The sequence below is a fragment of the Schistocerca nitens genome, chromosome 12 (genome assembly GCF_023898315.1).
Source record: "Schistocerca nitens isolate TAMUIC-IGC-003100 chromosome 12, iqSchNite1.1, whole genome shotgun sequence".
Classification (NCBI taxonomy): domain Eukaryota; kingdom Metazoa; phylum Arthropoda; class Insecta; order Orthoptera; family Acrididae; genus Schistocerca; species Schistocerca nitens.
The window spans coordinates 178093830-178121447 of NC_064625.1; the positions used below are offsets into that span (position 1 = coordinate 178093830).

Here is a 27618-nt window from a genome sequence, read left to right on the forward strand (position 1 = left end):
ACATTTGCGTATCGATTCTTTCTGACGTATCTCTTAAACTTCAACGTACTGTTTATCATTACTACATTGTGATATGAGTCTATATCTGCTCCTGCGTATGCCTTACAATCCACTATATCATCTCGGAATCTCTGTCGGACCATGATGTAATCTAACTGTAGTTCCCCATATCACCCAGCCTTTTCTAATTATATCGACGCGCAGGTCGCCGAAGTGGCGTCAAATCGAAAGACCTGCACCAGGCGAACGGTCTACCCGACGGGAGGCCCTAGCCACACGACATTACCATTTTTTTTCTAATTATACATCCTCCTCTTGTGATTAAGAGTATTCGCTATTACTAGCCGAAATTTATTACAGAACTGAGTTAGTCTTTCTTCTCTCTCATTCCCTATCCCAACCCCACATTCTCCAGTAACCATTTCTTCCACGTTTTCCGCTACAACTGCATTCCAGTCTCCCATGAGTATTGGAGTTTCATCTCCCTTTACGTACTGTATTACCCTTTCAGTACCTTCATATACTTTTTCTGTCATCTTAAGCTTCCGACGTCGGCATGTAGTATCTGAACTATCGTTGTCGGTGTTGGTTTGCTGTCGATTGTGATAAGCGTAACTGTATCACTGAACTGTTCACTGTAACACACTCTCTGCTCTACCTTCCTAAAGAATCCTACTCCCGTTATACTGTTTTCTGCTACTGTTGATATTACCAAAATAGCAGCCAAAAATACGACCGTCCCACCCCACAGCAGAACCCATGGATAGAGAGCTGCACCGCTGCCTGGTCGCCTACACAGCCTTGTACGACGATCCCCAGTCGACGTTCGAAACCTGTACTCGCCGGTGAACACAAGCCCACTCCACTGATCCAGGTTCCGTTTCACGTGTCCCCTTAGGCAATTTCTTCGCACTCCAAGGTCCCAGGTACTTGTTTACTGTTGTTCGTAGTGGTCCCCTAGTGACCAAATTCATCGTGTGAAACTGGCTACTTACTGACTGTGTCGACGAGCCTCCGAGTTGACACCAAACTGAGGGAGTACTTTTACAAATAGAGACTCGAGCAAAACACAAGCGGAACTGAGCCCACAGAGTTCTACCTCCATGATACAGAGGCACACAGGCAGTCATATGTGGCCCTGTATAGGACCAAAATTTCCTGCAGCTACTTCCTTAATTACCTTGGTGTCTCCCTCTTCTGTCACTGTCATTTATGCAGCACTGCGCGGACCTGTGAAAGTCGTTTGGTTCTATTCTAAACCAACTGCACTACATTCCTGCAAAAAACTATGGAGAAAATGTAGACAAACAAAACAACGCTGCAATTTCTCTTGGTTATTGAGCTGTCGCATATTGTGCTAAAGCTTGGGAGAATGGCACTCATACAGTTAAGACGTAAGGAGCCATGTTGACTATTAATGACATTGCTACAACAGCTCCCACTTAGGGGTTGCATGTTCTGTCAAATTTTGTCCCTGCTAATCTCACAATCGAGGATGCCAAGGTGCTAATTCCTAAGACAGAGTGCTATAAGAATTCAGTCCAACTGAGTAAGGTAGCGTAGTATGGTCTCTCTTGTCAAGAAAGGTCAAGATTCAACCTCATCCAAATGGCACAGGAGAGACATGGCAACGTCTTGAAAACGTGGTATTATAGTGGAAGTGCTGCTCGTGATTATGGCGCCCAGGAGCAGACGGTGAGCCATGTTGTGGGGGAGCGCCCACTCCGTGCCTTTGAAGGCTGTCTGCCGTGCTTGTCCAATCATAGTTCTGGCTGCATGTTTGTATGTGAATTCTTGTATTTCATCAGAAATGATCAGTTCGCCAGAATATGTTAGCAGACTCGCATACCAGCCGTAATTTACGCCAGAATTCCTGTCTGACACCTCGATTTGTCTCTAAGGGGCTGGCGACCTCTATCAATGGGAAACGTAAAAGCTGGAGAAAGGCAAGTTGAGTTTAGTTTTCACTATTCTATTCTACAAAATACAGTCAAGTTTCAGAGTATCATCTGTCACATAAGCTGACTCCATTTTATTTTGAAAGGTTGAACAACATGGAATGGAACACGACAACGCTGCAAACGGGTGATCTGAGGCATCATATCCTGTCCCAGTCAGCGCATGCTGTTCGACGCATCACAAGAGCCACGTTAAGCAGGGTGAGATGTGAGAGGCGGCGTCTTTTTGAGTTTGAGTGGAGGAATAAAACTGGTGAGTATATTATTTGGAAGTTCGTTATTGTTAAATAAAGTGTAATGTGCTCATTTAGGTATTCTGTAAAAACTCTCGTCGAGGCTTATGAACACATGATGATGGAGTTGCACCACATTTGAAAATTCAGTCCTAATAACAGTGCATAGAAATAAAAACATGAGAAGTAAATAATAATCATACTGGAGAAAAGAAACAGTTATCTAATCACACCCGATTGCATCTAACAAGAGAAGATCACCAACCTTGTCTCATATATGAGACGCAAACTTGCAAGGTGTGAGCCCCAGCTGTCTATGTCGCGCGGAGATTTGGACCGTGATTATGAGTGTACGCAGTTAAGACCTTCTGAACACACAGCTTTTTAACGCCCGTGTTCCACATGTTTCTGGCACGCTCCGCTGCGTTCGCCCATTGCCGGAGCTCGAACTACTGTACGGTACGGTGAGTAAGAGGTTCGCGTTTATAGTGCCGGTCAACCGACAAGCGACAGTGTGGCACGTCCAGGAGCAGTATGCAGTGACGGTCAGATTGCCACGTTTAAACGCCAAAGCTTGCGACAGTTGTGACCGGTAAGCGTCGTTATAAGTGGCTATTCGACTAACTCTTACACGAGGCAAAGGAAACTCTATGAGCTTTTCATTGTGCTACTATTTGTACCTTGCGATTTAGTTGCGGCAGTCATACAGAAGACCCGTTAAATGGAGAGAAGAATAGTTGATTGACGTTAGACTATTCTTTATGAGTGGATGGTGGTGACAATGATGACGATACCCTTTCACCACGATCATTTTCGTCAAACAACTTCATTGGCACAATGCGACGGAGACGTAAAATCACGAACTGACTGTTTAGGAAGCTTGCTTTGAAGAGGTAATATTGTCAGATTTTACCTGGCCTCTGTCCGTAACAGAGATCTGTGTGTGTGTGTGTGTGTGTGTGTGTGTGTGTGTGTGTGTATGTGTGTGTGTGCGCGTGTGTTTTATAAAAAACTGTTGCAGAATATGTCCTAAAATATTGCTAAACAGTGTTGACCATATATGCGCATGGCATTGAAATACTATCTGTTCATATTGCTTACCCTTTTTTCATGTTAAATAACATGTGTTCTACTTGAAGAACAAAGTTTCGAAACACATGGGGCACACGTGACCGGCTCCACACACGTCTTCCCACACTTGCGACATGAAGCGGGTCTGAGGGCTCTGGACGTCACCCCGCTGCACAGTACTCTGCACTCGTGCATCAGGCAGCTGCAGTGGGGCGGAGCCAGTGGCAGGCAACCTGCACCTACAGAACTTAAGATAATACTCATTTCAGATGTCTGAAATGAGTATTATCTTAAGTACGGCCATTTATTTTAAGAGGGGGCGGGTGTTTGGTATCTAGGGTTGAGATCTCGGAAGTGTACGTTTTTCTCCTTACAAAACAAGGTCGAGTTAGTTATGTTTATGTGGAAGGTTACAAGTAATTAACATGAAGGTTGAGGACAGATTTCATTCGATGTCAGATAAAGAGAGATCATGCTGACACAGGAGTAGAGCACACCGCCTCTAGCCTCAACAAGGGCCTGAGTTCGCCGACAAGGAGAGTCCACGAGTCTCTCCAGTTGTGTCGTGTTCAGCTGACGTCACTCAACAGGTCCCGTAGAGCCGCCAGACCGCCGCTGTCCACACGCTGGAGCCAGACATCTGCTGTGAGGCTGAGACGGGATGGCTTAGCGGGCATGTCGGGATGCGGCAGGACGGCTGAGTGTTCGGCAGTCCAGCCAGGAGCGTGTCCACGCGGTCTGTGAACACGGCTGCTGTCTTGCGAGCGTCCCCAGGGCACTCAGCATGAAGGTAGCGCACAGGTCCGGATTAAAAAATCACTATGCGATGTGATGCGATCTAGACTGCTCGCTCACTAAACTTCAGCACAGATCTCTGACACGTGACGTTTTAACACTCCCGTTCATTGTCGTTGCGATAAAGGTGACAATGCAGGAAGGTACTGTAACTTTTACGAAATTTTTAGACCTTTAATACCATACGCTGCAGAGTGTACGGGGATCCACTACACGATGCCAAACCCAGCAGAACAGACACTAAGAGTCGCAAGAAACGACAGAGCCCGTGTCCTTAGAAATAGTGCAAAGTGCGTTATAAAAAGTAGCGGTATTTGGCACATTGTGTACATTTATTTACTTCTTTATGCGTTTATTCCACCTGATAAAATTAAGACATTCGTGCACACTCTTACATATAACCTGACATCTCAATGAGTCAACATTACGACATGCGAAGTACACGGGCAGCACGCGGTAGTGATAAATATACTACTTCTGCTAACAACAACAACAACAATGGAGACACATAAGAACACACGTTTCTCTTGATGGGACATGTACAACTGTTGATACACATCCCAGTGATAAAATCAACTGCTGATGTATAATTTTGCAAGTGTAGCAGGTATTGTCACTGATGACAGAAATTAATGTATGGGGTTTCATAAATTCCACATGTTATGCTTTATATCAGAATACACATACTACAAAATTGTAGATCTGCATCTTTAAGTTGACTTAGATGTAAAACAGTGTAACTGTTTCAAACTGTGGATGCATTATTTTTACATGTTTGTTCGCCTTTCTTTTAACAAATTACATAATGATAAAAATATCAAAATTTTACGTACTGCAATTACATAACATTATTGCTTCAGTACAAACAGTCATGATTGCACACGACGTTTGGCCTTGGAGCGGAGTGGAAGAGAGGGGAGTCCCTTTCTCTCTCCCTCTGTCGCTCTTTGTTTTAACTCGAAACCGTCGGTAGCTATAGAAAGATCTCGCTTCCCCACGGGAGGTATGCTTCGAAAATGATCGAGGCACAGGAAATTTCCATCTGAGGTTACGTCCGGGTAAGGCTCTTGTTAATACTCATACTTCTGTATTTATGGGAAGAATTGTCCGATTATCTATGTCTAGAAGTCGAAATCTATCGTTTTCTAAATCCTGCTCTTCTATTGTGTGGCACACCTAGGGCCAGATATAAGCTCAGATGTCAACTGAATTGCGATGAAGAGTGGATTGAAGTTTAAGAGAATGGTCTGGAAGAACAAAATGCGGAAAGGAGTGGGACACTAAAGTGCAAAGCAATCACGAAATTCATTTGAATTTCTCTTGGTCTGTAGATATTACGTTGATGAATACCACACAGGCAGTTCATTTGAACAGAAATGGACACCTATGAAAAGGGCATCGTAGAAATAGGACAAACAAAGATAGACATAAGGAGCTAACGGAAAAGAACCTTGGGAAACAGAAAAAAACACAGCAATTGATCAGAAAATCATTGGCGAAAGTGTCAACCAAGAATTATTGAAGCTGGCGTCTAGAATATACGAGAACGGTGGTATACCATTAGACACCACCATGAAGATAAGAGCAGAAACTTGCAGGCCTATCGCACAACTAGCATAACACCTCATGTATGGGATTTGTCGACAGGACTAATATATACAGAGGAATGGAAAAGATAATAGAAAATATGATAGATGACGATCATTTTGACTGTCAGAAGGCTAATAGCATGAGAGGGCGGTACGTCTGATATTGTGACTGATGACAGAAACAAAACTTGGAAAATAAAATGGCCACATTCATAGACCCTATAGACCTAGAAAAAGCATCCGGAAATGTAAACTTCTGCAAGATGTTCGAAATATTGAGAAAAATGGGAGTAAGTTGCAAAGAAATACGGGTGATACGTACAAGAACCAAGAGGAAACAATAAGGTTGCATGACCAAGGACAAAATACTGTCCCATCTTCCTACCAAAGCGTTTGGTATGTTCCATTCTTCACCGAATCTGCTGAGAACCTCATCATTTTTTCTTTTATCAGTCCATCTAATTTTCGGCATTCTTCTCTAGCACCACATCTCAAACGCTTCGATTCTCTTCCGTCCCGGTTTTCCCACTGTCCATGTTTCACTTTCACAGAATAATGTGCTCAAAACTTAAGGGGTAGATTTTGGGAAAGTCACCCAGAACTGTGGGTCAGGGGAAACTTACTGTACGAGATGAGAAGGGAAGACTAGTTGTTGAGGACTGCATCGGACGAGATTTGAAAACCTAAGAGCTTAAGACGAGGTGATTTGCACGACAGAGATTACTGCTAAAACATTGATCACAAGTTATTAAGAGTGAGAAGGTAAGCACATTGTACATAACAGAGGTGGGATGGGGCGGTGAAAAATAGATGGGAATGACAATGAAAGATGCAGGAAACTGAAACGGAGTGAAGCAAAGAGTAGTTACAGTGATAGAAAGCTGGATGGCGAGAACCAAGGACACGTTGTAGAGTTAGTTCTCACCTACGGAGTCCTGAGATACTGGTGTCTGGGGGAGGAATCCAGGTGGTGAAACAGGCGCTGGTGTCACGAATGTCATGTTGTAGAGCGTGCTCTGCAACAGGATATTGTGAGTTACCAGTATATACCCTCAGCCTATGCCCATTCATCCTAATTGATAATGTGATGGTAGTCATGCCTATGTAGAAGGCTAAACAGTGTTTACGTAGTAGCTGGAATATGACTTGTATCTTTTCACAGCTGGCTCTCCCTTTGGTAGAATATGTTTTGCCAGTTACAGGGCTATTATAGGAGGACACACTCTTGTTAACTCGGGGTCAATGTTTTAGCAGTAACCTCTCTCTTGTATATTAACCTATCTTCCACCTTTAAGCTCCCTGGATGCGGTCCCCAACATTCCTTCTCATCTTGTACGGTAAGTCTCCTCTTACCCGCGGTTCTGGGTGACTTTCCCAAAATCTACCCCTTTTCCCCCTTTTCCTAGACCTGTCCAGTCCTTTTCCTTAACCCTTCTTCCTTCTGTTTCAACCCTTTTACCTGCAGAAGGAGCCACTGGCTCCAAAAGCTTGCCAATCACAACAGTTTCTATGTGTGTTCTCTGCCGCTGCTTCGTGAGTCGATTCTTTTATCTATCCTATTAAATAATTTTATCAATGATTGTTTGATTTCGTTGTTACAAAACTGACAGTTGATGTTAGTTGACTTCGTTTGGCCATCAACATCCTCTTTGAATGTTCTTCTCTACTTTTTATGTTCTCTTTCATTTTTCCATTATGAGTTAGTTTGTCCTTGGTTAAAATGGCTCTGAGCACTATGGGACTCAACATCTGTAGTCATTAGTCCCCTAGAACTTAGAACTAGTTAAACCTAACTAACCTAAGGACATCACACACATCCATGCCCGAGGCAGGATTCGAACCTGCGACCGTAGCAGTCTCGCGGTTCCAGACTGCAGCGCCTAGAACCGCACGGCCACTTCAGCTGGCTACTTTGTCCTCAAGGTAGCAGAATTTTTTCAGTTCGTCTTGATCCTCGTCTATAATTCTGACATTAAGTTGATCACTGATCTGATTTCTGCTAGACCTCATTAATTTAATCTTTCTTTCATTTAGTCTTAATTCGTAGAGTCTACCCATTAGATTGTTCATTCTACTCAACATCTCCTACTGTTACCTCTGACTTCCATTGAGAACGGCAATGACATCAGCTATTCCTGTCACTGATAACCTTTCAAGATGAATTTTAATTCCATTTCTGAACCCTATTTTTAATTCCGTCATTGCTTCTTCGATGTACAGATTGCATCGTAGGGGCGATTAGATGTATGTCTTTTATCTCTCCTAACCTAATCTGTTTGTTATTGGTCTTCCTACTTTATCCGCTTGTTTGATGTACAAATTGCACGTAACCCTTCTTTCCCTAGAGGTTACACCCATTTTCCTTAGAGTTTCGGAAATCCTGCAACATTTTAAATTATCGTACGATTTTTATCTAATTACAAATCCTACGGACATGCCTAGATTTTCCTTAAGTCTCGCTTTAACCATCAATCGCCAACTGAGAAGTCCTTCGCTGATGCCTTTATCTTTCCTAAAACCAAATTGATCGTCATCTAGCACTTCCTCAATCTACTTTTTCCTCTTATATACATATTCTTGTCAGCAACTTGAGTGTGAGAGCTCTTTAGGTAATTGTGCGGATGTCCTCACACTTATGTGTCCTTGAACATACAGAACTATGTGAATGATATTTTCAAGAGATACTGATTGTTTATCTGGAGAACCAGTTTGAATAATAATTTGGCTTCCAAATTTCTGAAAAATTTTCGAAATTCCTAAGAACTCTTCCACATGCCTTCCACATGATTTGATCGCGAGTCTTCCTGACCCCTGTTTGTTTCTGTGGGCTGCAGAGGTAGGCACCTCGACGACCGCTGCTTCCCGTGACGTCTCACGAGGCCACCTGAGGACAGAGCAGCGTCGACCTGACCGCCACAGGCAAAAGCGACTCCCGCCGCTGAACACCACAGAACGCCCTACACTATGCTGCTTGTGGTGTGGTGTCAGTGGTAGCCACAGATCTCAACCCAGGTTACACCGGTCTGTCTGTGATGGCTGGTGAACTTCTCCCAACCCGTTGCTATACATTCTGCAGTCGTTGCCCTACAGCCAGATACCAGTGTAATGTGTACGATGCTCTCAAGTCCCTCATGCCGATGATTCGTTTTTTTTACAAAGTCATTAAGATGCGCGTTCTTTGGACTTTCTCTTTTGCGATTTGCGCTGAGTAATTCCAGTAGCATTAGGAACAGAACAAACATCGTGTACACACATCATTCTCCATCTGTAGCAATGTCTTTTTTGTACTGAAAGTGGGCTCGCATAAGAACGAAATGCCAAAAATCTGGCACAGGCATAAAAATAATGCAGTATTTTTCTTAAAGACGTTCTGTCTGCCATTAACTGTAACATTATTTGTTTTCACGACTACATTTTCGATCCTATGCCCTTTATACAGGTATACAGCAATAACCGAACAGTGAAATGCAGATGGCATGTATAGAACGCCACTATCCTCCCATACATGAGGCAGTTATATTACAAAAAATGCTAAAAACAGCACATCACTTGCATCGGGCCACTGGAGGTGTCAAAATTTACAAATCTTCTGACGTGTATATATATATACACTCCTGGAAATGGAAAAAAGAACACATTGACACCGGTGTATCAGACCCACCATACTTGCTCCGGACACTGCGAGAGGGCTGTACAAGCAATGGTCACACGCACGGCACAGCGGACACACCAGGAACCGCGGTGTTGGCCGTCAAATGGCGCTAGCTGCGCAGCATTTGTGCACCGCCGCCGTCAGTGTCAGCCAGTTTGCCGTGGCATACGGAGCTTCATCGCAGTCTTTAACACTGGTAGCATGCCGCGACAGCGTGGACGTGAACCGTATGTGCAGTTGACGGACTTTGAGCGAGGGTGTATAGCGGGCATGCGGGAGGCCGGGTGGACGTACCGCCGAATTGCTCAACAGGTGGGGCGTGAGGTCTCCACAGTACATCGATGTTGTCGCCAGTGGTCGGCGGAAGGTGCACGTGCCCGTCGACCTGGGACCGGACCGCAGCGACGCACGGATGCACGCCAAGACCGTAGGATCCTACGCAGTGCCGTAGGGGACCGCACCGCCACTTCCCAGCAAATTAGGGACACTGTTGCTCCTGGGGTATCGGCGAGGACCATTCGCAACCGTCTCCATGAAGCTGGGCTACGGTCCCGCACACCGTTAGGCCGTCTTCCGCTCACGCCCCAACATCGTGCAGCCCGCCTCCAGTGGTGTCGCGACAGGCGTGAATGGAGGGACGAATGGAGACGTGTCGTCTTCAGCGATGAGAGTCGCTTCTGCCTTGGTGCCAATGATGGTCGTATGCGTGTTTGGCGCCGTGTAGGTGAGCGCCACAATCAGGACTGCATACGGCCGAGGCACACAGGGCCAACACCCGGCATCGTGTGGGGAGCGATCTCCTACACTGGCCGGACACCACTGGTGATCGTCGAGGGGACACTGAATAGTGCACGGTACATCCAAACCGTCATCGAACCCATCGTTCTACCATTCCTAGACCGGCAAGGGAACTTGCTGTTCCAACAGGACAATGCACGTCCGCATGTATCCCGTGCCACCCAACGTGCTCTAGAAGGTGTAAGTCAACTACCCTGACCAGCAAGATCTCCGGATCTGTCCCCCATTGAGCATGTTTGGGACTGGATGAAGCGTCGTCTCACGCGGTCTGCACGTCCAGCACGAACGCTGGTCCAACTGAGGCGCCAGGTGGAAATGGCATGGCAAGCCGTTCCACAGGACTACATCCAGCATCTCTACGATCGTCTCCGTGGGAGAATAGCAGCCTGCATTGCTGCGAAAGGTGGATATACACTGTACTAGTGCCGACATTGTGCATGCTCTGTTGCCTGTGTCTATGTGCCTGTGGTTCTGTCAGTGTGATCATGTGATGTATCTGACCCCAGGAATGTGTCAATAAAGTTTCCCCTTCCTGGGACAATCAATTCACGGTGTTCTTATTTCAATTTCCAGGAGTATATATATATATATATATATATATATATATATATATATATATATATATATATATATATAATTTTACATGTGTATTCTTTGTACCACATTAAAAACAAAGTTATAAATCGCATTCACAACAACTTTCGTACATGAATTGATCCGGTGGACAAATAAAAAGAAAATGGAGTACAAAAAAAGAGATAAAAACATGTGATGGGATACATGTCACACATTACAGAACATTATGTCTATCATCATATAATTGTAAAATGTACTGTTAATATGTAAGGTACTGTACCAGTACAAATGTAGTCATACATTTCCATGGTCCTTAGAAAGTTTAGGCCGAGAATGACTTTTTCAGCTACACTTTCAAAACACCTTATTCAATTTTTTACTGAATTACTAAAATATATTACTTATGTTAAAATAAATACATCCTAAATATAAAAAGTTTATGAGTGGACATAATTCTTCCTCATTTCCATACATATCATACAACTCACGGGAAACGTTGCAAAGACTACTCATATTATAAAACCAGCATAGACACAATTCTGTGCAAATCGTTACGTCCTATGCTTGTCAGTAAGTCAAAGTCAAATAGCTAAACTATACAGTCTCATTTATGTTACTTTCTATTAATAGCACGTAAAACTGACTGGAATTTATCTCGAGGTCTCTTATTTCTTAAATCTGTCTTATTGTTGGGCAAGCTGTGTGGGTGATTTTTGAAATAGTTGTATATTTCCACTTCTTCAGGTATTTTGATACTTCTACCATTAGGTTAATTTTTATTACTGGATCTACGTTAGGTGATGGTGCTCCTCTCTCTTTGCTTGATGTGCTCTTTAAATTTGTCGCTGGAATATGAGCTTTGTGTCCGGTCAAGGTGTCCATTCTGTAACTCATACGATTACTGACATTGTATATTGATCTAGTTTCAAAAGGTAAATGCTACCTGCATACACTTTGTGGGGGCAGAAAGGGAAAGCTGTGCTTCCTACAGAAGTCTGATCCACTGGCTTGTTCACCAGTCCGTCGTCTCCCGTCTTGTGCAGCACTCCAGGACCAGGCGACTGTTTTCCGGAAAGGACTCTCCAGCTACTGGCGGGACTTGGCGCCGCTGCTCTCACTCGATGCGACGCACGCCTCACAGCTGTTGGTTCCCCTCGCATTCGAACGTATGGTAAGTGGAGTTTTTTCCTCCTCTTATAAACTGTATTAAACGTACAGGGGGTGAGAAAATGACACACACCACCTGGTCAGTTCTTGGAGAGTGTTTCCCAGTTTACCTTCTTCACACTGTAGCTATTGAAACGTCCCCTTAGAACAATTTATACAAAACTGTGCTTAACCTGACACACAATATTATTTAGCGCAACGCAATCTGACTTTCAAAAATCCCTACAAAAGAATGGCCCTGACTAACATTAACCTATACCTTTCACAAATCACTTACCTCACAAAAATCTTCGTTACTCGAACTACTGCAATACAGCGAGCGCCACTACTGCCAGCTAAATAAAAGATTCAAACTACGGAAGTCACTAACTACTGATAGGGATAGTTAGCAAATGAAAGATTTTAATAGAGAACAAACACTGTATTTACCTTAATAATCATAATATATATAGCAGTTCAATTTCAAAACTTCCGCCATCTCTCTCCCCACATCCACCACTGCTGGCGGCTCACCTCCAACTGCGCAACGCTACGCGCTGTTCACATCCAGTTTGCTAGCTACTTCTTTAACAGAGCAGATAACTTTGCATCCGGTCCTGCTTTAGAAGCTGAAGCATGTTAGCTTCATATTGAATGGAGAGTCGTCTAGAGTCTGAGTGTGGCATTTCAAGTCTCCATCAGCATCTTCTCTTCCTAAGAATCCCTACTCCATATGGAAGGCCTATAAAATTACTTCTCTCAACATGGAGGTTCGTCAACTTCAAATCTCGTAATGAACCTGTATACATACCACATAATTTATACAGTTCGTTGCAACTGCTCAAACTCTTCCCGCCTTAACATTCACGTGACCATATCCCAGACGATAGCGCAGCTGACACTTGTGGCTCGACGCCATGTGCTCACCACTGCCAGCCAGCACTGTCCGTGTGACACGGCAATGCCCCAGCCGCCGCAGCCACAGAGGACGCGCGTCAATAACGAAGACATGCAGTTGGGGTCCACCAGTTAGCGCGTGTTGCGTCTGCGAGTGGCTTTGTTAAAGGCACTGTGATACTACAGTCACAAGCGGAATATCTGGTGAATGCGTCAAGGCCAATGAAAATCTGTGCCAGACTAACGTGAAACCGGATGCTGCTTTCTGAGAGCATTCATCTCAGTCGTTAGCATTTCTGCACGTGTCTCGTGGCCTAACTCGAACAATTATCGAGTCTGAATTCTCTGTCTATGATTTATGAACACTACCACCAGTGATTTTCCCACTACCGATAATAACAGTTATGTGGTCTTAACACATACACTGGACTCGCATTCGGGAGGACGACGGTTCAATCCCGTGTCCGGACATTCTGATTTAGGGCACGGCCGACTTCCTTCCCCATCCTTCCCTAATCCGATGAGACCGATGACCTCGCTGTCTGGTCTCCTTCCCCAAACAACCCAACCTTAACACATAGAATGGCCACTGTGCATTATGACTGTTTGGATTCTGACAGTAGTATACATGGAAAGCAAAAGGACGCAGTATGATCTGTGTCTTTGTGTAACTTTTGGTGGCGTATGTAGCAACGTGCCAGTCCCTAAAGTATCGTGTGAGCCTCATTTTGGATCCTTTGAGAAGAGAATTAGGCGATACCTGTTTTAGTGAACTGAAAAGGTTCTGGCTAGATTAAATCTTATTCCTATAAATATTACGGATGTTTGCGGGATGGTAATTTCAACGATTGATAGTTGCGGGTTCCGTATTTAAGAACGGTTTCTGCCGACATCGTATCATGTCCTGTCATTGCATCTTGTTTTCGTTACCATAATCCAAGCATTTCACTGCAGCAAAGGCAATTTACCTGATACGTATCCAATATTTTGTAGAGTTAGTACCTCACAGCTTGCGAGAATGTTTAAAGGACGACTTCTTTATTACATTTGCGGTGCAGATACGCTTCGTTGGTCATACACTGCACCTGATTAGGAAAAGTGTAATTGCGAAAAGTTATTCCGTGAAACCAATGTTGTACAGATAGTTCCGATTTAAAGACACACTTTGCTTTCTGAAGTAAACTTAAGTCTTCAGACAGCTGCAGCAGTCTTGAGGTATTCGTATTCGAGATAATTCCTCTCGTCGTTCTTCACTACAGCCCTACAGAGTAGTACGGCAAAGCGTGCTGTGGCCCAGGTAACGACGCAGCTTACGATTTTGACCCTGTGCCCCTGGTAACTGGGCTCTCACATCATACCGTGTGCAAATATGTATGTATGTATGTATGTTCAGAATAGTTCAAATGGCTCTGAGCACTACGGGACTTAACTTATCAGGTCATCAGTCCCTAGAACTTAGAATCACTTAAACCTAACTAAACTAAGGACATCACACACATCCATGCCAGAGGCAGGATTCGAACCAGCGACAGTAGCAGTCGCGCGGTTCCAGACTGAAGCGCTTAGGACCGCTCGGCCACACCGGCCGGCATAGATTAGGTCTAGACGGCAGAAAGCGCAGTGGCGCCATGGCAAGGACGACGGATTCAACGTATTGGAGGGTGCAGATATAAAAGTGTGCACCACCTTCCAATTCACTGCTCCTGCACAACGAGGGAAATTCTGAATTTTATTTTTCGTTTTCTATACTGCTTGTCGACGTACTGGTAAGAGTCGACTGCAGCCACGTGTCACCACTACAGTGATTTTGGGTTTGTCTGTGCGCTGCACCCCCTACTGTGTGGACTCGGCCCGTGTCGCTCGCTGGCCTCCCTCGCCCTGTGTTGTTGTGACGCCCACAGCCGGGCTGTCGGAAGCGCGAAGCGGCTCAGACCGCAAACGGGATGTTAGCTGCCCGCTGACCGCTAACCGCACGCCGACACTGCGAGGACGTGACGCACTTCCCACACACACACACACACACGTAAACGCGTGCAGTATTCCTGGCGCACATCCGCAAAGATCTACTTACGCAAATACGAATTGGAGGCGATAAATCGCGATCCCGTCTAGAACCGGTTGGCCATGTATGTATGTATGTAAATTTAAAAAATATTGTATTCGAAAATGATTTCTTATTTCTCTGGTTCCTGCCATCAATATAAAACTGATAAAGGAGGTATTTCATTCAAAAAAATATGAAAAAGAAGAACAACTGTATTGTGAAAACAACTGAAAGCTTTTTAATTTCCATTTTTTCTCGTATTTGTTATATACGTAACAGTTTTGTTATTTCGTAATTGATTCATTACAATATACACGTTCTTTTGTGAATAAGGTAATTTTTTAATTTCCAATGTATTAAACACTTATTAGTAACTCAGAGAGAGAGAGAGAGAGAGAGAGAGAGAGAGGGAGAGAGAAGTTTTCAGTGTGTACATACTTAGAACAGCAAAAGCAATGGCAAGTCAAAAACAATACACACACACACACACACACACACACACACGCACCATAAACATATAAAATACTTTCTTTACACGGATGCATATTGTACATGTTCCACACGAAATATATACTCTGTCTCTCTCTCTTTCTCTCTCTCTCTCTCTCTCTCTCTCTCTCTCTCTCTCTCACACACACACACACACACGCAGACATGGACGCACGCAGTGTGCAATGAAACATTCATAATCTCGAACATGCAGTCAGAACTGTGACAAACAGTTCATCAAACTATTCCACACACACCCAGTCAAGTGGAACACCTTTTTATCTTTTTACTAACAAATAAACCCACCCAGACACATCAGTAAATAGTCTGGGTGCAGCAGATTTCCACACCTATGCCCCCCGATGAACCACTTGTGATCGTGGTAGGACACCCCTGCTTCCAGCTGGAATTGCAGTATATACCTCAGTATATAACCTCAATCGAAAGGTCTCCTGATAAGCATTTGTGGTGCAGCGCCAATGCCCTTGAGGAGGCACCTGTTGAAGTCCCTGAACGTGAAAGTCTTTCAGGCTGTGCAAATCACCGTGTCTGTCATGCAGACTTGTGGGATAGTCCAGCTCTAACTCTAGGACATATCCCTCAACAGCATCAGCAGCCACATATTTGATCTCTTTCCTCAGTCTGCTGATTTCCCCTTTGGACATCCATCAGAACCCTCCAAATGGTAGACGTTGTTGCATGGTTTGCCTTTAGAGACAGTTTACATCCAGGTAAAGGATTAAACTGAAATCGTCAGACAACCTGTACTCCCCCTCGATTATTTGCAAGTTATTTGCCTTGGAATACCTGCGCACACATTGGCAAAGTCACTCGTGGACCGCATGTTCCAGGAAGACATGCATCTCAACGTTGGTCAAGACTTCGCTGCTGGCTTGTGTCTTTCTTAACATGGCATCCCACGTAATCTCAGCCATATGCTGCACAACTTCTCGAAGATGTTGGTGTTCATCATTTTACATGTTCTGATAAATCAGAGATGCCGTCCTGCCATTCATTCACCAAGTGCCTGTTTATTGCATTCATTATGGAAATGCCTCTTACTTTACTAGAGAGTCCAGATGTTCGTGTAGAAAGACCTCTTCTCTATCACAAGCTGAAACCCTACACCATCGAGATAAGTGGCTCCCTTTGCTACGAATATCTTCAGGACGCGTTGGTTCAGCAAATTTCTAAAGAGACGTGAGCATGAAGCGTTGTGAATCCAGGAAGTGGTGTGATCCTCTTTGAAGCGGCATGTATCTGTCAACGGTGTCAGCAATGACACACATCTTATCATCCTACCACCCAGACTCGTCAAAGTGCTGAACTAGAAAGTGGGCATCTAAATTGTGGAAAAGATGGCTGTGTGCTGTGGCAGTTGGTACTTAAAGCTACACGGATATCACCTGCACTCTGGGACTTCCCCGTTACGTGGCAACAGTCTCTACAGGGAGCTTCCTCACCTCTGTCCAGTCACAGTCCCCAGGTACAATGATCAGCTGCCTGCTTGTACAGTGCATCATTCTCCTTCACGTTGGTCATGAGGACGTTTTCACTATAAACATCCCGTACAAGACTTTCAAGCTCAGTGAGCAGCCATCTCGCCCTATTCCCTTGGCATAAGATTTTAATTTTAGTGCACAGATCTTGATGGGTAGCCACATGTCGTATGCATCATTTTGTGACAGTGAGACGGGAGGCAGAGGCAGCACGTTCACACTGTACCACAGGAGCTAGGAGGCGCTCTAAATCGACGTAAACGACGAAGGGCAGAAGTGTTGGTGAGAGGCATTCTTAAACTTCGAGAACCGTTTATCCTTGATAATCATTTCCACACCTATTGCTTCCTGGCTCTAGCAGTCAATCAGGTGTCTTTCAAGATACACGCTCTTGGTAAACGTCTTGAGACATCTACAGCAAAAATATCTTGCACCTTTTTTGTTTTCATTTCAGAGGGACGTAGGTGGGTCATGCATTTTATCCAAACGTTGTGTTGCCTATCGTCTTCAGAGATTAGCAGCAGGTCTACACTTTTTGGATGTTTCTCGGCTAATATGGACAAGAAGAGGGGACCACCTAATTTACGCTCGACTTCTTTGTCGATGTGCCACACAGCGTGTTAATGTTTGTCTTCTTCTTATGCATTTCCTACATTCGGCCATAAACGAGAAATTAGAACGTCACTGGACATCTGGTGTTTGTTGTCTATCTGTATGCCCCGTATTTTTTGGTTAATTTCTATCACTAGTGAGAAGCAAACATGGAAATCAATTTAAACTCATCTCGTCATGATTCTGGGCATTAGGACATGCTTTTTGTTAGCAGTATATACTTTTGAAGAGAGATGTTGCTGGACCCCACAATAAGTTGATCAAAATCTTATGAACATAAATCAAGGCAGAGCATACAGCTGAGTGTCTTACACGACCCCCTTTCCTGCACCTCAGGAAAGTGACTCAGTATGACCGCTCTGGTATCGACTCACCCCATGACGTCACGACAGGTCTCCCCCTAACTTGGACAATGCTCTTCCCCTCAACAACACGTCCAACTCCTAATATCAACTGCGTCTCTTTCTCCTTCTTCTATGCAGAGTTAAGTATCTAAGGAAGGAGAAATAAAAATCCTTATTCGTATAACAATAATAATAAATTCTGAGTACTTACAAGTAAAACTGTTGTTGTGTTCATTACTGGAATACACTTCCAGCAACTCATCATCAGTGGGCATGTTTGTCATTAAGGGCATATCCAGCATGGGTACTAGAGGAGGTGTATGACGTCGGCAGGGGAATGTGTCTGAAAGAATATGGACAAACCCAAACGAAAACACAGGTGCAAAAGAACTAGTAGCTGGTGGTCGTGTCTACACACCGATTTTCGAATTGAGAACATCTACAAACTAGAGCATCTCAAAAATAACAAACAACATTTAATACTGTAGAATAAGCGATATCTGCCTCTGAACGATCCAAGTCGTTCCCCAGAGATCATCATCATCGTCATCATCATTATCAGCTGCTGGGTTCAGATCCCACAGCGAGTAACGCCTGCTCACAGCTAGAAAAGAAGAAGTGGAACCCATAAGAATCACTTACACTAATAGCCATTAAAATTGCTACACCAAGAAGAAATGTACATGATAAACGTGTATTCATTGGACAAATATATTATTCTAGAAATGACAGTGATTACATTTTCATGGAATTTCGGTGCGTAGATCCTGAGAAATCAGTACCCAGAACAACCACCTGTGGCCGTAATAACGGCCTTGATACGTCTGGGCATTGAGTCAAACAGAGCTTTGATGGCGTGTACAGGTACAGCTGCCCATGCAGCCTCAACAAGATACCACAGTTCATCAAGAGTAGTGACTGACGTATTGTGACGAGCCAGTTGCTCGGCCACCATTGACCAGACGTTTTCAATTGGTGAGAGATCTGGAGAATGTGCTGGCCAGGGCAGCAGTCGAACATTTTCTGTATCCAGAAAGGCCCGTACAGGACCTGCAACATGCGGTCAGGAATTGTCCTGCTGAAATGTAGGATTTCGCAGGGATCGAATGAAGGTAGAGCCACGGGTCGTAAGACATCTGCAATGTAACGTCCACTGTTCAAAGTGCCGTCATTGCGAACAAGAGGTGACAGAGACGTGTAACCGATGGCACCCCATACCATCACGCCGGGTGATACGCCAGTATGGCGATGACGAATACGCGCTTCCAATGTGCGTTCCCGCGACGTCGCCAAACACGGATGCGACCATCATGATGCCGTAAACAGAACCTGGATTCATCCGAAAAAATTACGTTTTGCCATTCGTGCACCCGGGTTCGTGGTTGACTACACCATAGCAGGCGCTCCTGTCTGTGATGCAGTGTCAAGGGTAACCGCAGCCACAGTCTCCAAGCTGATAGTCCATACTGCTGCAAGCGTCGTCGAACTGTTCGTGCAGATGATTCTTGTCTTGCAAACGTCCCCATCTGGACATGGCTGCACGATCCATTACAGCCATGCGGATAAGATGCCTGTCATCTCGACTGCTAGTGATACGAGGCCGTTGGGATACAGCACGGCGTTCCGTATTACCTTCCTGAACCCACCGATTCCATACTCTGCTAACAGTCATTGGATCTCGACCAAAGCGAGCAGCAATGTCGCGATACGATAAACCGCAATCGCGATAGGCTACAATCGGACCTTTATCAAAGTCGGAAACGTGATGGTGCGCATTTCTCCTCCTTACACGAGGCATCATAACAACGTTTCACCAGGCAACGCCGGTCAACTGCTGTTTGGGTTTGAGAAATCGGTTGGAAACTCTCCTCATGTCAGCACGTTGTAGGTGTCGCCACTGGCCGTTCAGCCACGCAGCGTGCGCTGATCAGCAATTCAAGTCGCAATCCATCACGCTTCTTCTCTCCCCACTAACATTACTTACACATAGCGCATTGCGACAGTGCCCAGCGTGTTGGTACACATTTGAACATGCCCCTCACAACTTGCTACTACTCTCATTACTTACCATGCGTGGACGCAAGGCAGCACAAACGGGTTTATTTCTCGTAAGAAGAAGAACTTCCACATATTAAACGAGTGGGATTGTGTAGTGACAGAAATGCGCGAAATGGAATATGCTGGCTGCAAGTAGCTGCTGATCGGTTACGTTTTGAGCGACACATTGCAGAAACTTGGGAAATCATCTCGACAGTTCTCCAAAAAGAGTGTAGATGTCGCCTGGTAAATAAACACAGCTGACAAAAGAACTGTAAAAAATGAGCTCGGCAGTATTGAAATAGGTACAAAAATTGTATTAAGAAAATAATATTTGCACATATCTGCAACACAAGTAAATCCGTTTTTCTCTCCACCACCGTACACTTGCCTAAGGTGTCTGCCATCCTGAATTTGGAATCATTCAACTGTATGTCAGTCAGTGTTCTTCAAAATTTCCCACATTCATACCACCACCTCATGACCTTTGACTGCATGACGCTCTCTCTGTGATCACAGTTTCGGAGTGATGTCAGCATATCCTCACAGGTCATTCCTGTATCGTGGCGGCTACTGCGATAGTGGAATCGAGTCAGTCACGCTACTGTCTTCCAAGACATGTCACACTGCATTGTTCTGAGCAGCTGGGCGGAAGTGACAACTGTGTAGGAACTTGTCGAGACACAGACTGAGTCGATGCGTGTGACAACAGCCACATCTTCAATCATCTTTAAACATGAAGCGGCCGCACTCGTCGCGGAGGCCTCGCCCGTGAGCAACAATGTTGTACCAGGAGGCGGGCAGCTTGGACCCTGGCAAGCAGGTGTTCAGCGGTATCTACCGGTGTTTCGTACACCTACATCTTGGCATAACCTCAGAGAATTAAGTCGAGGGTTGTAAGATCCAGCGATCGCAATGGCCATCAGAGAGGACCCCCCCCCCACCTTTCCAGTCCTACAATGAGGTGAGTATTCTTCAGGTGCTTGCAAACATTAACATCAAAGTGGAATGATCTTGGATAATGCCCTAAAATACCTTGACTGAGAATCTTTGCTGTTGGCCTCCGATATGGCTAGCGTGGGTGTTGTCCTCATTCTAGATCTGCCTGTTTGGTTTTTGAAAACAACATCACTTATGAATGAGGCCTCATCCACAAACAATACAAACTGTATGAAGTTGGACACTACAGCGCTGTGAACGATACTGGATTGACACAAGCAGACATAGGGCTCAAAATCCGTTCGTCGCAGTGCTTGCACATTTCATCTTTGATTACTCATTGTGCGCCGTACACAGCAACACACCTCACCATGAACACGACACAAGCTGTCTGATGTAATGGACAGCTGACAGCAGGGTCAGTGGTGTGCTTGCGGCACAGGTTAATGCGCCACTGCGATGCTTGAGTGCTACGAGCCTAGTTATGTACAGTAGGTCCATTTGGTGGTCAGGTGTGTACACTGTTTATCAGATGCTACTGTTCTGTGCACAACGGACACCCGAGATCTTTGCAAGGGTGTGAAGAACTGCAGGCATCATTGCAATACATGCATTCATTCAGACTGACAGTCGTTGCTTTGAAGAATTGCTATGAGCTACATTGTTGTTAGGTGGTGTATGCTGTGTATGTCCTTAACACAATAAATATGCACCCTCGAGTGTTGGTTCCCTATCTCAATATAATCTATTGTGGAGCCACTGTCACCTGTTTCAGTGTGACCCAAAAGGATTGGGGACCCCACGTACAGAGCACAACAGCAGTTCTGTCCCACTTCCCTCAGACTCCCCCGACGGCACCCATGTCTGTGGTGAGCACTCACCTTCCAGAACAACATACTGGGTGAAGCTAGGGTAGATAGAAAAAAGGAAAACAGAATGGGGTTCTGTACAGACTCCCCATCCTGGACATCGAGATTCCCAATGATTTTTACCGGTTATCGAAACTCTGTAACTTTACTGGCAAGATACTGCTCCCAGCAATACTAAGATCGGTCCAGAAATTCTACGTTATTTCCTCAGCCCAGCCCAAACAAACAAGAACAAGCAAGCAGAGGACTTTAGTTTATGTATGTAGGGAGAGAAGATTTAAAAACATATTTCCGTTTACGTACTAAATCATGAATACAACATACATTTTATGTTTGGATGCAATAATGTTCGTATGTTATACTTTCAACAGGTCATGAACACAATGCATGTCCAAATCGAAAACGACATTTTTATGTGATATAATTAAAAGTTAACAAGTTTCAGATTTTTGCTTTTCTTGTACCGGAAAACTTAGTTGTTGCCAAATCGCATGATTACAAGTCGATGAGTGAGTTTTCGATTATCAAAACACGAGACATAAACGGCCGTATCTGTTGACTGGGGTGAGTTATAAGCTTACAAATTTTACGCCGCCAAGGGTCCGTATACCTTTGTATGTGACATAATTTCAACATGATACCCAGAACTGATCCAGAGAAAAAGATTCTTAACAGATGGACAGACAAATAGATAGACTGATAAAAAATAATACGAAAAGTATTTTCTAGAGTTATATAGTTACCAATTATGGATTTTAAGATTTTTTCCTTTATTTGCACTCTGAAATCTGGCTTCTTCCTAAATGTCATGATTCTAAATCAACAGGGAGCACCTTATAGATTTTTGTGAGTGATTTTTCAAGTATGAAATTATGTAATTTAAATCGCCATATCTTTATTACAGTGACTTAGAAGCCTACAATTTGTACAACGTCAAAGGAGCATAGACCTTAATACGTGACACAAATGTAAACTTCGCACTCGAAAATGGTCCAGAAAAAATGATCTTAACACTCGGACAGTCAATACATTCCTTCAAATCTCCAATATTCGAGACGTGTTCAGATACAGACGACATCGTGTTAGATGACGAGCTACAAACGCAAATTTTCGGCAAAAGCGATCAGCCAGGCAACAGACAAACACTACAACATTTTGAGTCAAACTGACATTTCGTGTGTGCGCAATTAACTCAGATAATGTTTCAGATATGGAGCGGCTGATGTCTATCGTTGCGTTTGTAGAAGGTCATAACATGTGTTCAGGTTTCTCACAGCGTTGGTAACGAGTAGGATTTTGACGGATTTGTCAACAGTCTGGCCATTCTATTTTCGAAAATCGTTCAAAAGTTTGAATAGAATCTGCTCAGAGTTCCAGCCACGCCATGTGGCTTTACACGTAGGAACTCGACGCTGCTGGCAGCTCCAGAACATTTCAGTTGGATACATCGTCACGGGAGTATACATTCATACATTCAGACGTCTGTAATGTCAACTACCAAGAAATATCTGCACCTCTCTAATCGGATGTCACAGTTTGAGAAATGTATTTATTTAATAAAACCCCACTAGGCATCTGCTGTGCATTAATGTTTTTATGCCTGTACAAAACTGAATGTACTACACTCATGCGCTGGCAGTAATTTCAGTGTCAATATACAGTTACATGTAGCACTATTACATAAGACAGGCTGCTGCTTGTGGATGTTATGAAAGTAATTTGAACTATTTTCTGTGTGTCTCAGGGTAACCACGCAAGTGATCAGCAACTCCACCGTTGGATTAAGGACATGAAACGTGTGAAAGACATGCTGCGCACGAAATCAACCGGATGGTTACAGGACTTGCAATTCGCCAGCAAACAGGTAGAGCACTACGAGGTGGAAGAAGACAAGGACAGGCCAGGGCATGTGATAATCAGGTATAAACCAGTGTACACTCAAATGTCTGTCTTACTCACTATGGTTTATTGGAGCTTATCTCACTTTTATCCATGGAAGTATTCATTAAAGCTATAGAAAACACAGGGGTCATTTAATTCAAAATGGAGTAAAGAACTAGCACTAATAGGCAGTAGTGAAGGACATGGTTAAAGAAACTCGTGATTCACAAGGGTTTTTGACTCCGTTTAGCCTTCGATTTTTGATTCGTATTGTGTCTTAAAATGTGCCACGTATTACGTAACAGACCAGCGGAGAAAACTGACACAATAAACGACGTTACTGCATTTACTAGAGAAAGTATTGATCGTTACAGACACTTCCGAAGTTTTCATAATTTGAGGAAACAATGATGTGGAACCTGACACGAAAAGTGAGCGTGTCCTCGTGTTATGCGGGACAAAAAAAAAAAAAAACACTTCGGGAGAAATTACGGTAATACCTTGTAGTAGCGACTCTAGTCCAGATACTGGCATCCAGTCGGTGAGGAAAAGAGGCCACAAGTCATGTTCATCTCAATAGATGGAGGAAAAATCCAAGCAGCGATGAGGGAAGATGGGAAGACGTCAGCAGAGGGCAGGAAGCGGATAGCCATCGTTCTTATATTTTGTCCGGTGGTTGGTATGTTTAAGTCAGTCCGTAGCATAGAGCGTAAATACTGTAGGTTGTGAGCGGGAGGAAAGCGGAATAGTCTCTCGAGTGGTTGACATATGGGGCCGTGGAATGGAGTAGTGTAATATGTTGGCGCTACGGAGGGTGAGCAGGTGGCTTCCTATGTGGGAAAGGGCAAGCTCCCAGCAGGCACCCTAGGTCTTGTGGCGGTGTTGTTGGGTTATTTCAGGTGGCTTATCGTGGGATAGCTATGGAGGTGGAGAACATGGATTACGATGTGATTACTATCAATAGGATGAAAGACTTCTGCAGTTATATCTGAAGAGGTCGATAGGGGAGTCACTTTGGGATGTGTGTGTCTGGGAAATGGGCTAGGTGTTTTGAAATGAAGGTGATCAACCGACATCCACAGTTAAGTTCATCATGGGAACTGATGTGGATATAAAGCTGTGGTCAGTGTGAGGAACGAAATTATGTGCTATAGGATGGCTCGGACAGAGACAGGCAGTAGCACAGATCACGGTCAGGGTGGTAAAATACACACTCAGGATAAAGTATTATGCAGGATGATGGAACATGATTTGTAGCCAACTGGAGCTGTTTTTGAGGAACGGTATTGTTACTCCACAATGTTTATTGTGTGGGGATTTTGGGTTTGCTACTCCACATCTGTCATCAGAACTGTGAGTGGGTTACTGGTTCACTGTGTATAGACACATGCAGATAGTGTGACGGGATAAAACTATCGATATTGTGTCAGGCAGTGGGAATGAAGGGAACAGTGATTTCAAGACAGGGGTGCGATACACAAAGGAAGCAGCTAATCGGATAGCAGAGTACTTGTGGAGAGTACATGGGGGGTTTCAGGGTAGCCAGTAGTTTGAGGTACTCTCATGAACACTCGCCAGTTGGTACACATTTAGGGAAATCAGATATCTTTCAGAGTAAAGTCAGTTCGGCTCTGAAACTTTTATCAGTCAACTGTGGAAGTATTTATAACATAGTTCCCAAATTTACTCTCCTCCATGAACGTTCTCAGCCTCAAATTATTCTTGAATTGAGAGCTGAGTAAGACCCAAAGTAAAAGAACTGAGATATTTAGCGAGTCTTGGAATGTTTATCGGAAAGACATATTCGATGCCGTAGGAGGCGAAGTGTTTATTGCAATTGACAAAAAACATTTTACTGAGGTTGAATTTGAGTGCTATAGTGAAGTTACGTCGTCGCACATAACAGGACAAGGTGAAACCATATCACTTGTTGGATGTTTTTACCACCCACCCGACTCCGCTGGGACAGATGTGTAGCCATTCAAAGAAGGTAAATAGTCAGCATTGCATAAATATCCAGATCACGCGACACTAGCTGGCGGTGACCTTAACCTACCGAGTATAGACTGGGACATCTATGGATTCACTGCAGCTCGTGCAGACAGACAGTCTTGTGAAGGACTTTTGAACACGTTTTCCGAAAACTGTGTTGAGCAGCTAGTTCGTCAGCCAGCACAAACAGGCAGGACCTTATCGATGGCGTCACCATAGAGATGGGGATTAGTGATCATGATGTTATCATAGCGACTATGGTTACGAAAGTTAGTAAATCAGTCGAGAACGCTAGGAGAGTTGATATGCAGTTGTCAGCGTCTCACTTAGACAATAAAATACAATCATTTAATTCCAAAATTATGGCCATAGAAAAATTATGGCTAAAGTTTAAAGAGACTGTAAATCGTGATCCGGAAAAGTATGCGCCTACTAAGTGGATAAAGGGCGGAAAAGACTCATCGTGCTTTAATAACAAAATTCGGAAAATGCTGAGGAACGAAAGGCTGTTACATTCTCGGTTCAAAAGAGAACGCGCAAATGAGGACAGAAAGATTTGTAGAGATTCGTGCGTCTGTGAAAAGATCTGAGCGCGAAGCACAGCTACCATCGGAGAACCGGAAAAAGTTTTGGTCCTCTGCAAAATCGTTAAGCGGATCTAACGCTTCTATTCAGTCACACGTTGACCAGTCTGCTTTTGGCGGTAGAATATTCCAAAAGGAAGGCCGAAGTTAAAAATTCCTCGTTTAAGAAATCGTTCACGCAGGAGAATGGCACAAACTTGCCGTCGTTTGACCATCGCACAGAGTCCCGTATGGAAATCATAGTAATGAGTACCGCTGGCGTAGAGAAACGGCTGAAACAGCTGAAAATAAATAAGTGTCAATGCCTAGATGGAATGCCAGTTTGGTTTTATAAACAGTAGTGTGCGGCACTGGCCCCTTACTTAGCTTGCATTTACCGCGAATACCGCGAATCTTGCGATCAGCGCTAAGAACCAAGCGAATGGAAGAAAGTGCAAGTGACTCTGGTGTATAAGAAAGGTAAAAGAACGGACCCACAAAATTACAGACCAATATCCCTAACACCTGTTTCCTGCAGAATCCTTAAACATATTCTCAGTTCGAAACCACTTACCACTTACCGTGCTTACCACGGTCACTTCGTTTAAATATCTGGCCGTAATCTTGCGAAGCGAGATGAAATGGAATAAACATGTGAGGATTCTGGTAGGGAGGGCCAACGGTCGGCTTCGGTTTATTGGGAGAGTTTTGTGAAAATGTGGTTCCTGTGTGAGGGAGACCCCGTTTAGGACACTAGAGCGACTTCTTGTACAGCATTGCTCGAGTGTTTGGGATCTGCACCAGGTCGGATAGAAAGAAGGCATCGAAACAATTCAGGCGGAGCAGGTAGATTTCTTACCGGAGTTTCGATCAGCATGCAAGTGTTACGTATATGCTTCGGGAGCTCAGCAGGGAATTGTTGGAGGGAAGAAGACACTCATTTCGAAGAAAACAACTGAGAAAGTTTAGAGAATCGGCACTTGAAGCTGGCTGCAGAACGATCCTAATGACGCCAGCATACATTTCTGGTAGGGACCACGAAGGCAAGATACGAGGAATTACGGCTCCTAAGGAGGCATATAGACAGGCGTCTGCCCCTCGCTCTGTCAGCCGGCGGAACAGGAAAGGAAACGACTAGTTGTGGAACAGGGTACCCTCCGCCACGCACCGCACGGTGGCTTGCGGATTATGTATGTAGATGTAGATACAAAAGACGATAGTTGAGAGGAATTATTGGTTTCATGTCCGTAAATTTAGTGAAATCATTTTTGGCTTGGTTTCATTTGGAATCGTGAGGTTTTATCTATTCTATTTCATTTGTTTGGTCTTATGACTGCATGCATGAGGGTTGTGGTGTAATAGGTGGCCCCAGTTGTGTGTAGATAAGGACATTGACAGGAGTTTATGACGGCGGTGACGAAGCTACAGTGGTGGTGGATGTGGTTGGAACTTCCTGCACCGGCAGTGGTGGGGGCGATGGGGCGGGCCGCGGTTTGGGGCTGGCGACGGTGTTGGCGACAGAGCCAGCGACGCTGCTGGAGAGGGAGTCGACGGTGGCGCAGGTGGCGGCGACGGTGGTGGAGCATTTGACGGAGGCAGTGGCGAAGGGGCTGCCAGACTACGGCTCTCTGTGA

The 27618-nt window shown here is 44.4% G+C and overlaps 1 protein-coding gene across 1 annotated transcript; it reads left to right on the forward strand.

The window, feature by feature from the left end:
* The first annotated feature begins 1683 nt into the window (after positions 1 to 1683).
* LOC126215000 (uncharacterized) lies at positions 1684 to 27618 on the forward strand. The gene is made up of 4 exons (XM_049941627.1): positions 1684 to 2211; positions 11716 to 11843; positions 23293 to 23468; positions 27372 to 27618. Exons 1-4 carry the CDS (start codon positions 2055 to 2057, stop codon positions 27616 to 27618), a joined length of 708 nt encoding a protein of 235 aa, XP_049797584.1. The 5' UTR covers positions 1684 to 2054.